General features: G+C 31.7%; 2 protein-coding genes across 3 annotated transcripts in view; one reads left to right on the forward strand and one right to left on the reverse strand.

Annotated features, from left to right (window-relative positions):
* The window catches only part of LOC111000793 (syndecan), a 222,735-nt gene that overhangs the window by 82,145 nt on the left and 126,830 nt on the right, over positions 1 to 13,760 (reverse strand). The window lies entirely within an intron of this gene.
* LOC123689103 (lipase 3-like) lies at positions 7,848 to 13,210 on the forward strand. Its single transcript, XM_022270366.2, has 5 exons — positions 7,848 to 7,975; positions 10,190 to 10,394; positions 11,107 to 11,480; positions 12,028 to 12,183; positions 12,750 to 13,210. The coding sequence occupies exons 1-5, from the start codon at positions 7,895 to 7,897 to the stop codon at positions 13,122 to 13,124; spliced, it is 1,191 nt and encodes a 396-aa protein (XP_022126058.2). The 5' UTR covers positions 7,848 to 7,894; the 3' UTR covers positions 13,125 to 13,210.

A 13,760-nucleotide genomic window follows, 5' to 3' on the forward strand; every position in this document is an offset into this window, starting at 1 on the left:
GTATTCGGAAAGTTTTGCAGTAAGACGATTAGACCTGCCTTCGCTCACCTACGAAATTGGTCCCAAACTTTATTACGATGAAAATTTAATTAAAATATTTACATAGTAATTTCAATTGTTTTATCACTTTTAGATTTCAGTTATTGGAGTTGGATTTAATGACGAGTAAAACTTAAAAATAAACCTAAATGATATTTTTGATGACCTTAAAACTGTATGTATATATAAAATGCTCGAACGGAACTTGAACCGAAATTACGATTTTAAAATAGGACTAGGATGAGGTCTATACAAGTGTTGAATTGATAATAATCATTAATTCATGATGAATGATATTCATACATCAGTCACAAAACAACGCTAACAGATTAGTGGCATAGGAGCTGACGTGTCATGATAATAAATGTATTTCTAATTCAGTCTTGGAGTTTAATTGCGTCGGAGACTGACTTTGATCGAAATCTATGTGTTCGTATAATTTATGATTTATGATTAACACGTAAAAACTTAGTGTAATAACTGACTTTACCGTGTATTGGGAAGCGTTTTGGCGGGTTTTAAAAATAATGAATGTTTAATTTGAATTTCTTAAGACTTAATAAATATAAACATTTGTATAGATTATGTGACATAATGTGACTGTGGCCACAGGTCAGAATATGATAAATAAATTATCATTAGTTTACAGAAAAAGCAATTAAATTATTAAGAAATCTTTAAATATGAAACCATTGATATATGAATAAGTTACTGAGCAATAATGTACTTATCATTGTCTGATCTATGACCACAGATGAAATGGCAAATAAAATAAACCAGTGGTGCTACAACCTCTTTAGGTCTTGGCCTTAGATTTCTTAATCTGTTTCATGATCATTTTTTAAAATCTAATATAGGCAAGAAGGTGATCAGCCTCCAGTGCCTGACACACGTCGTCAACTTTTTGTGTCTAAGACATGTCGGTTTCCTCTCGATGTTTTCCTTCACCGTTTGAGCAAATGTTAAATGTGCACATAGAAAGAAACTCCATTGGTGCACAGCCGGGGATCGAACCTACGACCTCAGGTATGACAGTCGCACGCTGAAGCCACTATGCCAACACTGCTAGAAATGTCAAATATCCGAGCAATTTATTAGATTGTGTCTCAAGCATAATGAAATTTATAGCGGACATTAGGAATATTGTTACAAAATTATTGCTTCAAACGAGTAATTCTAGAAAAGCGTTTCAGGATAAATAAAACCCATATTTACATTTCGGTTTACTTACTTCACAATAACGAATTTAATATTAAAATGCTCTACTGATTGCAAACAAAGCAATGTTATTAATTTTCAGAAAATAACATAAGAAACACACATATACAGCACATAGAACTACCAAACATATAGCAAGAGCATATGACTGATTGATAATAGTCAATAATAAAGAGGATATAAAGAATAGCAGCATACACACAGCGTGAAAGAGAAGGTAAAAGCATTGGTATCTCACTGGGCTACGCCTCTTCAGATAACTCCCCAGCATCATGAATGTCGCTACAAAAAGATGTAAATACAACAACCCAAACACAAATTCTACAATGGTACTTGTAGAGTCTTCTAATTGTGGTTTTCTCGCTGATAGTAGTAGCAGCAAAGCCATAAACAAAATCATTGGTAGCAAAGATGATACGGCCACCAGTAGAAATATTTTACGCATTTGCACGCAACTGTAGCATGGTATTTCCTCGGATTCTTCAATTATTATCGACATTTTTTTAATGATTTCGTTTTGATATGACACAACCGTTTGACGGACGAGTTCGGGGTTGCCAACATAAGGAATAATTAACAAGAGTCTATGAGTAGGTACTATATATTTATATCAATTCATTTATGTATTATTAATTTCTTTTTTAACTAAAGTTCATATTTGTAATTTCTGCTGAAATAAATTTTAGAGATCTTCTTGTTATTAGTAAGAATATAATAATTACTTTACTAATCAGTAATGTAAATTTATGATAAAGAAATTCACATTTACATAGAAGCGCAGGTTATAATTGTGTTTAAAAATATGTTTTTATAAACATAAACATAAAAACTACATTAATTACAATACATTTCAAATACGTTTGTGTGCTTGGAAGTAATAATATAGTAGAAAAACATTCACAGGTTACCACTACATGCAAAGTAGATCGATTTAATGACACTGTTCTTGTCTTAATTTTTCATGTATTAGTTATATATTTTCTTTATTATGTTGTGCACACTTGTCATTGATGCACTTGAATATATTTTTTTATATCGTGTGTTCTCTGAAAGTGTTAGTATGTATTTCGTTGGTGTGCTTTTAAAATAAATAAATAAATAGTGTGTAGTGAGGCCTACCTAGAAACGATGTGATTTCTTAAATAAAATATATTACATATTGCTCTAACGTGTTCTCACTATGGTTATGAGATACTTAATCTGTCAGGATTGCGAAGTATTTTACTGAGTTGACGGGACATTTATCAAGATATACATTAACCTGTCTCCGCTCCAATTTATGTCATATAATGTGTTCATTTGATAATGTGGTCACAGCTCGTTTGAGCAAACACCTTGCTAAGATGATTTTAGGATACGATAAAAGTAAAGACGATGTATGGCTCGCTAACTTTGGGTGTTCTTTTTGACCAACGTACATAAAAAATAGAGTGTGTGGACTTATGTACATGCGTTAGAAGTTATACTTATTTGGCGTATCGATAAAAAATAAATAAAATGCAGTAGTGATTAAGTTAATAAATAATAAAATTAATCAAAAAGGTTTTAGTAGTAAATACTATTATGCCACCTAGACCTAACTTCATTCTGTTAATTTCTGTCATGGTGCGCGCGCATCGTAAAATTTCACTCTCATCAATTTTTCATAACGCGCCTAAAGAAGTATAACTTTAAAAACTAACACTCAAATACATTAGGTACACATAGAGTAAAGATAATAATGGAAATGTTTTATTTTATCACTTCAATGTGCACCAGTTATGAAAATTAATGACAAAACTATTAATTCTACAGGAATAAAAAAAAACGCGTTAGAAATTATACTTCTTTGGCGTAACAAGATATTTTTTTTCTTAAAAATATTATCTTTCACCTTATTCTACGTTTGTAGAAAAAACGACACTAACAATAGACAAACTTAAAATGTTAACTATAGCTAACTTCAGACTGTCGGTTTTGTGCGATTGTGTGACATCGTAAAAATGTACTCTTATCATTTTTAGCTAACTCGCCAAAAAAGTATAATATCGAAACCTCACCTAAGAATCCTACAAAAATTATATTTTGCATATGGGTTCATATATTAAACAGATAATATAATTTAATACTTTTATAATTATAATTTAGTTGTAGATAATCCTTTTACTTATACACTTGCTTAATTTTCAAGATAAGCATTTGTACTAATCTTTCAGCTGGTAAGTATTTGAAAAACGTGAATTTGTACAAAACTTTCTTGCGTGATAAACATGCACATAGATATGGTAATTGCAAACAATACACAGTTAACACTTTTCTTTTACAGCGTTTATAATTATTATATTTAATTATCTTATAAGCGAGAAAACGTTGTCTTGAGAAACCTTTTCCTTTGCAGCACGCGAGCTTTTCCACCACTGACCCTGACATCGAAAAAGAAAGACAGCCAATCACAACACGCTATTTAAAAAAGGAATGTCCCTAGTTTGATTCTGGCTCGTTCCTTATTTGAATGAAAATACCGAGATTTTACATTTGCAATGTAACGCGACGTGTTGAGTAAATCACTATCGTAACGAGAATTGTGACAAAGCCTACATTATTGAAATGAGTGCGTGACACAGTTTTGAGTTCGCTTCGAGAGTATTTTGAGATATAGGACGCGAGTCCTTGATTCATTTAATTATAATTGAAATTAATATTTGTTTTCTATTTCGAAATAATAACGATTATTATGTACATTTTTAAGTTTATCGCAGATCGCGAATGCAAAGGCATTTGAGAGGCTGATATGTGAAAATAATATCACGTTTTTAAATGCAAATATTTTTTTATTTTACTGTATTATTTGTAATATAACAGAATTTGTCGTCAGGTCGATGAGATGGTTACAAACGATTAATTCATTTATTATTAAGAGACTAAACATATACATCTACATCATATACACAGTAAAAAATAGTAAAACATAAAATAAAGACATTAGACATATCCACAAAAAGTTTCACTGATAAGAAACATAACACAAAGCAAAATAAAACATGACAGCACAAAATTTATAAATTACGAGAACGACAAATAAACGAGTAGCTATAATAAAAAAGACATTAATAATTTTAACTTATTCTTAAATTATCCCAAGTCGTAATTGAAGTATTTATTTAATTTGTTGATTTTAAAAATTGACAAAAACATATTAGTATTGGCATAGGGAAGCCATACTAAACGCAAAACCTCTGCTTTACCTTACTCTGTAAATAAAATGTATTTATTTAATCGTTGAATTATAATTAAACTAAAGTGACAGATATTTTATTTATTGAAACGTCACACACACATTTAAAGATAAACAAATAACATCAAAAATAAAGAGATGCAATGGGCGGCCATATCTCGAACAAACGATCTCTTCCAGGAAACCATAGTAAGGAAAAAAACTAAAAAATAAATATCATGGGTGAAGTGCAAGAAGTGCATAATATACAAATCTTAAAAACAAGCATTATAAAATAACTAACCCTTATCTAAAATAATACACAAAAAATAATTAAATAAACTAAAAACTAAGCCTAAGTATTTATGTATTTAAATAAATATTTTAAAGACAAAGAAGCTCCTACTCCAAATGTCTAGAATATAATTAAATTAATTTGAAATCCTTATAAGTGAAGAATTGGCTATTTTTAAGTTGACAAGTATGTAATTAAGATAATCCCGGTCGTTGGCCTTGGCTTTGCACTTCAGTATCACAAAGACACGATAGCGATATCATTTAAAAATCAATAACGTTGCCAACAAATTGGTATAAACATCCAACGCCATTATTTACGAAGAAATTTCAAATAGCTACGCAGCTTACAATCAAATATGTCATCAACATACTTAGGAAGAAAGTATTTTTCTATTGGTTTAAGAATTCAAAGCAAAACAACAGTCCCACAGTCCGTTTCACAAGACAAATTCTTATGCGAACTCGCTAACTGTGGAATCGTCTTCCGTTTGTCCATGAGAGACATACGACCTCCAATTATTCCAAGTTAGAGTGTACTCTTCCCTCAACCCGGCAACGCACGCGGCCGGCAACCCACAAAAAATGGATTTCCATGGGCAGACTGCCCTTTTTGGGCGTCCCGTAGGCTCGTTTGCCCCTTTATAAAAAAGGCATGCATCGTATAGAGAAGAATAAATTGTATATGGCTTGTTTGATATTCTATGTTGTATATACTAAACAACCAATATTTTTACAAAAAGCTTCTCTGGCGTAGTAATGTCAACAAGAAAAAAGTTAGGAGTTTTACTCAGGAGCTCGCCATTCCCCAGCATCGGATGGCTTCATTTCGTGAGAATTTAGAATATAGCGCGACCAAATTTTGTAATACTATCCCTGTTAAAAAATCTTCAACTAAAATTATATTTTCGTCGCAGTTATAAAAAACTTGCATTGCACACTTAAAACATACCTGTTCTTGAAATGGACAAACTCATTATTTTCGTCCGGTTCAAAGAGAAACTAAACATACAAATAAATGGAAGGAAAAATTTTTAATTAAAAGAGAAAAGATATCTCCAGAATCATACCTGTATTTAATAATTTTTCAGGTGAATGTGACCCACATATGAATTCTGAATTCTAGTTTATTTGCGTGTAAAACTGTCAGTTTTTTACTTATACCTATTTGATGTGCCCATCTTTTCTCGATTGGTTTTAATTACCTGAAAGATAAAAACATAATGTTATTAGAAAAAATGTTGTAACTATATTTAGTTAATATTAATAATAACAACGCAACAAGATAATGAATTTATAATAGGAATTAAACCGTCAATTATAAATAAAATATATACGTAAAGTATACATTCAAGTTATATGTATGATTCGGGGGTGCAGTGAATTTTTAAATCAAAAATATTTCCCAATCATTTCAGTTTTATCTATACTTAAAGGATTAGGCGCTTATGACCTTACAGTTGCATATATTGTAATGCATAGCAATAATTATACTAATAAAAATAAATAAAAAAATTAAATTAATTTATGTCAAGACAAATTAATATAAATTTACTACAATTTAATATTTACTTATTCTATATGATTTAGCAAAATTTCCATATCGCCATATTCAATGCAGAAAGCCAATCCGCAATGACACTTTTGAGAGAGTTGAAGCGATGAACATGATTTCTTATGAGGTGGAACTTTTTACTTCAACCTACCATACAACTATTATCTTACTATTTGTTTCTAGAACGAGACAGAATGAGGTTGAAAGATAATTTTGTTTTGTAACACACACGCACCCATTGTACCCTTCACATCTTCAGATCATATCATATAAGTGATTATCTTACCAGATTACAGTCTCCCGAAAAATAATAGGTTAAATTCTAAGCAGTATGTTCAGGTTCACAATCTTTCGACAGTTCACAATCTCGTGAGATAGATTACAACCTAACGGTATTTACGGTTTTACGGTGACATATCTTAGCCATTAAATCGGATTATTAAGAAACATAGCGATTAAATAAAAAATAGGGTTTTTATTACATGTACGTTATTTAAAGAAATTTAAAATGAAAAATGAACATATTTCACATGAAGACAAAACTAACTAATGTTTAAATAACTTGATTGTATAAGTGTAACCTGTTGTGGATGCATCCAATGTGTTTGTATTGTGTTTTATTTTTGACTTTGTTTTTATTATAAGGATGTATCTGTTTGGTTTCCCAATAAATAAATAAATTTCTCATTACAAAAAAAATATTTTATTTAGAAACTTAATATTAATATACATGTATATATATATATATACGAGCGAGATACACGTCACCATAAGCCGCCTTAATTTTAGTCAACTGTGTTCATTCTAATATGCATTTTTACTGCCTTTTTGAATTTGTCAAACACTCTAATATTCCGAATTTGAGATGGTAATTGATTAAATAATTGCACACCCTCAACTAACTAACTACTACTTAGTTGAAAAGTATTCAAATAAATGCTAATTATAACAAAGAAATAAATCATAACATAAATCGGAGAAAAACCATTTTAATGTGAGTTAATGCTATTGAATATCAGGTAAATAATCAAAGGACATTAGAGAGTTCTAAAGCAGGAACTAACACTGCGACCATATTACGTACGTCATCTAATTGAGTCGGTAACTCTGTAGACGACTTCTTGAAATATGCACTTAGTACGAGAGTGTCGATTCGAGTAATTTCTTTATAGAACAGGGGGCAAACGGGCAGGAGGCTCACCTGATGTTAAGTGATACCGGCGCCCATAGACACTCTCAATGCCAGAGGGCTCGCGAGTGCATTGCCGGCCTTTTAAGAATTGGTAAGCTCTTTTCTTTTTTTTCAGATGTCAATTCGATTTGACAAAGTAACTCTCATTTTTTAAAACACAATAACATAATAATTTAAATTGTATATTATCTAATCATAATCAAATGATTGCTTGATATTATCATGTATATATTTACAACTTTAAAATCATTAAACACATATTAAATGCACCGGTTTCACATGGATTAAGTCGCAGTAAGTACTTATCATCGAATGATAGCATCTTTTGATTTATCTACATAGGATTATGATAAGGATTTATAAAGGTATGACTGAGAAAGAAAGCATCAAAATTGTGTAAACAATGGCACATGTTCTGTCATTTGTGATTTTCATTATCTGTATTTGCTCCTCCATTGGCGATACAAGGAGTAAACTGTCAACTGTAAGTATACAATTATTCTAAGGTGTCTAAAATAAAAAAAATATATAATACACTTATTGTGGAACATAAGATAGACAGGTATCACTTATCCCACGTGATTAAATTTGAACCTTAAGGTATTCCTACTCATCAGTAAAGACGACAGAGGGTGTAGGCCGAGAAAAAAAGCCTGCGTAAAAAACTCTCGCTACTCTTCTAAAAGTACCGAGCACATTCAAGTCTGAAGTATATTAGGTAAAATATCAATGTTGACGTTTAAAAAAATAAATTCTAAGTATCTCAATGAAAATATTATGAGTTTACAACAATACGTCTTTACCTATGTAATTGGACATTTGTAAGAAAAGTTTAAAATAAAAAAAAAGTCATTAACATGGCGGTTAGTTTACCACTTTACTGTACAAATCTTCCTATAGGGTGTTGAAGTTATTCCCAGTTAAAATTGCCTAGATTGAAAAAAAAGTAGAGTACGGTGGATGACGGAGAGCTTCCAACTGTAACTTTTGTAACTTTGCGATGATCTGTCGTAGAAGGAATGGGGAAGAGCGATTGACTAGCCTTGGTTGGTTAGTTGCTAACTTGCGCAAGTTGCGTCCGATGCATTGCTGCACCGCAATTATTTCCAGCTACGGGGTGCCACACAAACATTGCGGTTTAGCAATATAGTTTTTCCCTCCCCGCCGTCACAAGTCCGGCGCGCTTGTGGTGCGTAGTGTGACATGGTATAGTAATTTGTATGTAGGCGTTGCGGCACCGCTCCGGCGACGCAGCGCACAGTTATCGTATCGTGTGGACGCGCTCTTACTCGTGAGTTTGACAAGACAAACATAACACATGTTATAGAGAAATATACCCACACCAGAGAGAATTTGGTAAAGATCATTTGGGAATCAATGCATTAAGCCCGTGATTTAGAATTCAGTTTCTGCGAAACTAAAAAAAACAGAGCGGTTGATTTGATTGATTCAAAGAAACCATACAGTCATATATTTATTTAGTAAAAATATTGAATTTAAATTAACAAACACTCGATCGTATAGATTATAATAATCGCGCCATATATCGTGTCATTTCCCATATACTATTATCTATTACAGATAAAAGTTTTACGATATATTATGTGATCACACTAAATTCTAAACCGCGATAATTTTATTACCATTTCCGTAGATTTATCAAACTAATCGTAATTGTTACAAAAAGTGTAACATGTTTGCTGCCTAAATCCATAGATTACATATAAATATACATAAAATTATCACAATGCTAGTTCTCATACTCCGAAACAGCTCGACGGATTCTTATGAAATTTATTATGCATATTCAGTACGTCTGAGAATCGCCTGCTATCTATCTTTCGAATCCCTATGCGATATGGGTTACCCAGGCCAATAAATTATTTTTTATGTTTTTATTTTTTTATGATACTGCATACAAAACTTCCCTTCCCTTAATTTTCACCCCTGTACGATAAACCCCTATGTTTTATTTGATAATTATGAATTGAATTCTGAGGTTTTTATAGAAAAAAATTACAGTACAACCTAAAAAAAATGAAACCATAGTAAAATGTTGGCATGCATTTTTAGTACTAAAAAGGCTTAGTAAAATCAAATCAAGGAGAAACGAAGTTCGCGGGGAACGCGGCTAGAATATACAATATATAATACAAAATGGTGTCTTAATACAATTTTATTAATAGCAAATTGTTGTAATTTTTAATGATAGTATTCTAAAATAAGTAACGCAAACATTATTGACAGCTGACAATATAAATAATGACATATTTTTCCCATGAAAAATGGCAGCTTAAATGACGTGATTTTACTAGTAACCAACAACACTGAATGTTAAGTGAGTTTGTTACATTTGAGAAACGATATTTTGATTGTTTTGTATCCTTCCTGTGTATGGAAATCGGGGCACTTAAAAACGCACATTTTCAATAGAGCCCGAATTTGGAGGTATATAATATATAGATACTTTATATACATATTATTGTTATATCGCAATCTGTAAAGATAAAAATCGATAAACGATAACTATTTCCTTAACAGTCTTATTTAAATATTAATAAAGAAATTATTAGGATTTAGATAGCAAACTTTTAAATAATTATTTTGATTGATTTAAAGATGTTTAAAACTGTATTTTAGTCGTAAACGATCTGAAATAAATATTTAATAAAATTTTGTAATATTCAATCAATTTCAGTACGACAGAATCCGAAAAGATGGATACCCATCAGAGAAATATGATCTGATAACATCAGATGGCTATATTCTCCAAATCAACAGAATTCCTCGAGGCAAGAATGATTACTTAGATTTCTTCCGTCAAAGGCCAGTTGTTTTCCTCCAACATGGACTGCAAAGCTCTGCTACCTCTTTCCTAGGGATTGACGTTAACTCCAGTCTAGGTAAGAAAGAAAGAGAGCAAGAATGTTTACAAGATAGATAATGAATTTGCCATTTTGTACTGCAAATAAATAACCCTGTTAAAGTTCAGTCAATATGATTTATTGAATTGCCTCATAATTTTCTAGGAATCGTTAAAGTTCTAGGAAGCCTGTTCGCTTGAATTTCTTCAACTAAGTAACGGACTTCAACGATGTTTATATAAATAGATAGAGACAACAAAAATCGGGAAACAATATCAAACATTTTATTTATGCAAAAATAAATATATTACTATATATAATGTGTAGAGGACAGTGTGCCTCGTACGAAGTCGAATTACTTGCATAATTCGCTAATGTATCGGGTTTTATCGAACTATGACAACCATTGATCTTTTCCACCTAAAAAAGAGAGATGTCAAGAAGTACTTGGCGAAGCGGGAAGACTCTGATTTTTTTAAGTAGTAGTTTTAAATTCTTAGTATTATTTGTTACTTTTAAATGTCAAATTTGAGTTTTTTAATTTTATTCTATTGTTTTTTTAAAATGTATCTTTGTCTTTCAATGCGCTTGCTTGTTTTCTGTTTTTTATACATAAATTGTTTATCTATGTAATCTGTTTTGGCTTACTGTATTGTCTTAGTATTTTGTATTATAATATGTATAAGTATAAGCTGTTAGATTACTTATAATTAAATAAATAAATAGATTAACATATAATTTGTTTTTTCAGCGTATTACCTTGCCGATAGTGGATTCGATGTCTGGATAGGAAATGCACGGGGTGTGAAAAACTCCCGTCGTCATCTCTTCCTGAGCCCTGACAACGACGACACCAAACACCGGTTTTGGGATTTCTCTTTCGAAGAAATAGCCTTAATTGATCTGCCCCATATGATAGACTTTGCACTGTCTCGCACACGACAGAAGAAACTCCATTACATCGGTCATTCGCAGGGAGGCACTGTCTTTTTAATCTTAAACTCAAGGAAACCCGAATATAATAACAAGATTGCATCTGCACACTTGCTAGCCGGAGTTGGATACCAGAACAACTTTCCTAACTGGGTTCTTTCTCAAGCTGCGGCCAGAACTGATGATATTCTGGTATGTTCTATATTACTCATAGGTTTATTGTAATAACGTATGAAGTATACTAGTTATAATACATAAAAATATATCTAATAACTAACCTTAAAATTTAATTATTAAAAAATATTACTAAAAGGAGTCCCTTTAGGCAAGGTTCCGAAGATACTAGCAGCGTTTCCCCTTTGAATAGCTAGACTAATTCTTTCTTTCATTACTTATCTTAAAAGTAATGTGTAAAAGTTAAAAGAAAAAAAATATATAATCTATTTCTGTTATCCAAGTGTACGAGCAAGAATTCGAATCAAAATATTTAAGATACTGATTAAGGAAAAAGACACCTTGAAAACAATAATTGCTTTGGATTGGTGGATATAAAAGGACTGATCCTGCTACTGAGTACTTTAAAACAGACGCAAAACAGAAGAATAACAATATTCTATTCTATTCTCAATAGAATATTTGAATTTATAATGTCAATAGGTTCTTTATTCGTTAGATTTTTCATTATTTTTGCTCTTTTCAGTGACTTATAACTCTATAATCACATATAACCCTTTTTCAGGCCCTGGCAAAGATGTTTGGTTTCGTAGAAATCTTAGCACCACCAAAAAATGAAAGGCCAAATCTTGGGGAATTAATTGAATCAGTAAATAGTATGGAAGTAGCTACGAACAAAAACGACCTTTTCGAGTTAATATATTTAATAATGAAGACTATAGTAAGTTATTCTTATGTATTTTATCACAATATTTTAAACTGTCTTATAATTCACCGTATAAATATTTATTTAAACGTAAATAAAATAAATTTCGTTTTTCCATCCGTTGTTAACACGCTGTTTTGAAATTTACATCAAGTATAGTTGGTTGTCTACTAATCGTACATGAACCAGCTGCCCACTGTAGTATTACCAAACCAATTCGACTTAGGGTCCTTCAAAAGAAAGGCCGGCAACGTACTCGCGAACCCTTTGGCATTTAAAAAGAGTGGCGGAGATTTCTTCTCTTCCGTTCTACGCCCTTGATTTTAATGATTTTTTTTTTTGAAGTTTATAAGTGTACATTATGTTACCTATATGAATAAATGATTTTTGATTTGATTTGATTGAGAGTGTCCATGGGCGGCGATATCACTTAACATCAGGTGAGCCTCCTGCCCGTTTGTTCTATAAAAAAAAAATAAGTTTGTTTAAGAACTTAACAATTTTCTGAACTAGGCCACTTTTTTAAGATATAAACACAAGTCAATCTAATCTCTTATTTAATTTAACTAAATGCATTGCAGGAAGAGATTTCTCGTGCAAAGGAAAGTTTAAGTGGAGCGGCAATCAAGCAATACGCCCATTATGGTCAAAACATTCGCGATAAATCCTTCAGGAGTTTCGATCATGGCCTCCTTGGTAACCTGTTGAAGTATGGGAGATACACACCTCCAGAATACGACTTACAGAATATTAAAGTAAACATGACAATGCATTACACTCTTGGTGACATTCTTCTTGATGAGCAAGACGTCTTAGAAATGGCCGAGACTATACCTAACTGCAAGGTTAGGAAAGTCGCCCGTAAAGATTTCTCCCACACCGATTTCCTCCTAGCCAGAGACACGAGAGAATTAGTTTTCGATTACCTGATTGATGATTTAAAACGACGAAAATAAATTAATAAGCCCGTTGCAGTGTTTATAAATCAGATCTGTGAACGTTATGCCAATAACGGATTTTATAATAAATTGTTTTATATAAAGTGTTTTTTAGTTGTACCACCAGTCCCAGTCCATGAAATAATTTATGTGTAACACAAAACACACACTAACATAAATACATAGTCTTATTTTGTGAAAGAAAGTAAATGACTGATCTGTCTTCTGTCTAGTTGGGGTCTCTTTACTAAAGTAGTATCTTCTTTCTGTCAATGTATGTTAAGTACTTCTGTTATTACGAAGCAATTAGTCTGTTTTATTTTTAGAAGGAAGCGAAACATATTTGATTTTTGGTCAATGAAAATAATAGAATTCACAGCGATTTAACTAGCTATAGCGACGTTAAATCTAACGTAATGTATCCCAAAACTTCCATGGACCTATAGATCCATAGACAGGATATATCCTGCCTGGATAGCAATAATTGTTAAGTAGCCGCATATAGAAGACGTTTTTATTCGATAGATTTAAAATACCAAAAAATATAACGAGGCACCGAGTGTGATCCCCTTATCGCTGGACCAACCAAGGTTCCAACAGGTCTTAGTAATACACAGGTGCTGAGTCTTTTCAAAGACAGACAAACACCAACAC

Source organism: Pieris rapae, chromosome 20 (assembly GCF_905147795.1).
Source record: "Pieris rapae chromosome 20, ilPieRapa1.1, whole genome shotgun sequence".
Taxonomy (NCBI): Eukaryota; Metazoa; Arthropoda; class Insecta; order Lepidoptera; family Pieridae; genus Pieris; species Pieris rapae.